The sequence below is a fragment of the Aplysia californica genome, unplaced genomic scaffold (genome assembly GCF_000002075.1).
Source record: "Aplysia californica isolate F4 #8 unplaced genomic scaffold, AplCal3.0 scaffold00273, whole genome shotgun sequence".
Lineage (NCBI taxonomy): Eukaryota > Metazoa > Mollusca > Gastropoda > Aplysiida > Aplysiidae > Aplysia > Aplysia californica.
In genome coordinates, this window is record NW_004797543.1 from 266,742 (window position 1) to 269,925 (window position 3,184).

General features: G+C 38.9%; 1 protein-coding gene across 1 annotated transcript in view; it reads right to left on the minus strand.

Annotated features, from left to right (window-relative positions):
* Window positions 1–2,744, minus strand: part of LOC101850341 (nuclear receptor subfamily 2 group E member 1) — a 70,815-nt gene extending 68,071 nt beyond the window's left edge. Inside the window, exon 1 of the mRNA XM_035970491.1 lies at window positions 1,742–2,744. Within this exon, the coding sequence (XP_035826384.1) occupies window positions 1,742–1,766 (25 nt within the window). The 5' untranslated portion in view covers window positions 1,767–2,744. The remainder of the gene's footprint in view (window positions 1–1,741) is intronic.
* Window positions 2,745–3,184: the final 440 nt, after the last annotated feature.

Here is a 3,184-nt window from a genome sequence, read left to right on the forward strand (position 1 = left end):
ATATGTGTGTGTGTGTGTGTGTGTGTGTGTGTGTGTATGTGTGTGTATGTGTGTGTGTGTGTATGTGTGTGTGTGTTCGTGCATGGGGAGGGGGGGGGGAGTTCAAGAAACCCACTCCTCGCGAACTCATCAACTCATGAAATAATACCCGACTAAAGATTAAAAGATCAAAGCTTTAAAAGAATATCCTTGACTTTTAAATGAAGGAATAATACAATTCGATTAAAATTAATTTGTAACCAGAGTTTTATTGAAATTAACCAAACGAACAGGTCAGTAAGACTTACGTTAGGCAAACGTAGAAAGTAAACTCTTCATATTCCCCTTCTAAAAAAAAAGAAAATAAAAGCAAATAAATAAATGAAATAACGAAATCAAATTAATGATAATTTTGGAATAAATAAAGTAAAATAAATTAAAATGAAAGAGTTAATCTTAAAAAATGAATGAATAATAAACTACATAATAAAATATAATAACACATAAGGCACCTAACGTAGATAGGAAAATTTCACGTATTTGTTGGTAAGTTGTTTTTTAAAACTATGCTTATTACATTCTGACTTTAGGAAGTACCTTCCTTCATTACTTTTTGTAACAGTCTATTTGATTTATTTTAAAAAGGAAAAACAAAACAAAAACAAACTGAAAAAAAAACAAGCTAAAAAAGTATCCTGGTCACGTTAATCAATTTTATTATTATTATTATTATTATTTTTATTTAAAAGAATGTATAATATCAGAAGGCTACATTTGAATAATATATATCCACTTTAATTATATGATAGATACAATAATTTCCGCTCGCGTATCTCATCTATTGCCTTAAGGAGAATTGTCAATCCATAGATTTGAAACCGGACATTTCCAGGGTGGATGTGAGCAGATAACAGACGACAGACGACAGACGACAGACGGCACTGGTTAGCTCAATGAAGTCGTCACATTTACAGAATAGACGCTGCATTATTACTTTCTTCCTCATTTATAATTTAATATCTTCTTGCCGGCACTTCATGTTCGATTGTTAGTTTGTCTGGGTTTTTTTTGTTTGTTGGTACAGTGTCCCCTCTTCGGGTTCCGTTTTAGTGACCTTATTCTTAAAAGACAATCATAGACTATGAGAATATAAATAAATACCCTGATGTTTCAACTATAAGCTGGAACAAAGGGAGAATGTACATAAAAATGATCAGATCTATTATTTTGTTAGTATTGAACTTTAAAACAAATTGTAAGGGTTTTTTTCCCTAGTTTTTGTCACCTGTTCTAGCTTCCCCCTATCTGTCCTGGCTGTACTTCAAGTTACTTACAGTATCCTCCTACATCAGGTTTTATTCTTTTCTGAACACACTGGTGGGTAATACAAGCTTATAGCTTGGAACTTGTCTTTTTCACTATGAAACTGCTAACATATGCATTTTTTGCAACTGAATTTCCTGCACTAATAAATAGGGAACATGCTTACAATTTGTAAGAGTTTTTTTATTTTTGTTTTTGTATTAATTAATTTGTGTAGATTTTTTTTGTATTTTATTTTATCATGCCCAATTCTATCAATTGAGGATTTTATGTTTATTAGTTCCAACACAATGTGCAACGTTTTAAATCTTACAGTTAACAGTTAGTGAAAACAAGCAGGAGAAATGTTGTTTGCCCCTTAAAGTTCTTTCTTGATTACCCCCCCCCCCTCCACCACCCACCTCCCACCCCATGGATTGGTAAAAGTTAGTGTACTCACTGGACGTGCCTGTCGGTCTGTTCATGGCGAAGACTGAGGTGGAAAAGGTCGCCCTTGCTGTATACCCAAAGATGTGGGGACGAGCGGGCGTGTTACTCCGGTACGTCTGACGTGGAGGAGAAGAGATACGTGTTGTGTAGTCGTAATCACCGTCCCAGGGGCTGGGGGTGAGCTGGCCGTTAAGACGACATTCTCTTATGTCGCCGAGTGGACACTTTCTGTTTCACTGTCTGTCAATGATGAGTATCCACACGACTTTGAGGGGAGAATGTCGCAACTATTTTCTCCGATAAAACCAATCAGAAGTCGTGAAAACCGTCATGAATATGGCGATGTGGGTGTGCCCATTAGAACGTCTATATTAGTTCCTTTTCTTCTCTACAACGGCAGCCTAATTTAAAACAAAATAGACCTGATATTATCTTTTAACAAAAATATTAACTCTAGAATTTCGAGATGTGAAATGAAAGGGAAAAGAAATCGCAATTCCCACACAAATAGTTCTATTTTGATTATTTTGTCGTTAACTCTTTATATACGAAAACATACATGTAGTTTCTCTCCCGTTTATCCGAGGTGGACTTACAAAGAAGGCCGTGACTGGTAATATGAGCACAGAACGGTTTCGGATTCTGCTCTCGTGTCGTGCGGGTAAGGAGTCACACCGCTCACTGCCTACGAATACTACGTCACTCAGTCAGAAAGTTGAGATCAGCTCTGAGTCACCCACGAGAAATATGACACCTCCGACATCACAACTTGCTCGTGTCTACGTTACACAACAGCAAGCGATAAGTGACGTAAAGAATTTCTCCACAACCACATGCGAGGTACTCTTGATAAAACGATCACCAAACACGACGTAGACAACGCACTGTGTGTGTGTACGTAAAATGGAAGAAAGTGAACCTCACAGTTTTCAAGTGCATGGCATAGTCAGTCAGTCAGTCAGTCACTCGCTTGTCGAAGCAGAATTCAACGAGCTGTCAAAGGCCCGTAGAGAAAACCGCGGTCATTATAGACGTCGCTGATTCTTCGTCCCGTCGTTTGGCCTCGCTGTGACCTCACGGACCAGGCCAGCCAATCAGAGGGCTCGCTGAGGACAGATCGTCTGCTTTCAAGCTGGCGGCAAATCGTTGAAGCGACACAGTCACTTAGGGTAGCTGGTTCTAGCGCCGCCCTGTGATTAGCAGGCGAACGTTTCTGATTGGCTGAGCGCTCCCGCGGTGATCGACTGGGGGAACTGGGACCAGGGAACAGAAGCTTGTGTGACAGTCACAGGGCGCTCGGCGAACGGCGGGCATTACTGGTGGCAAGGGCTCTGAGCTGGTGATAGATAGATAGATAGATAGATAGATAGATAGATAGATAGATAGATAGATAGATAGATAGATAGATAGATAGACAGATAGATAGATAGGGCTTTTCTAAACACAGTCAGTT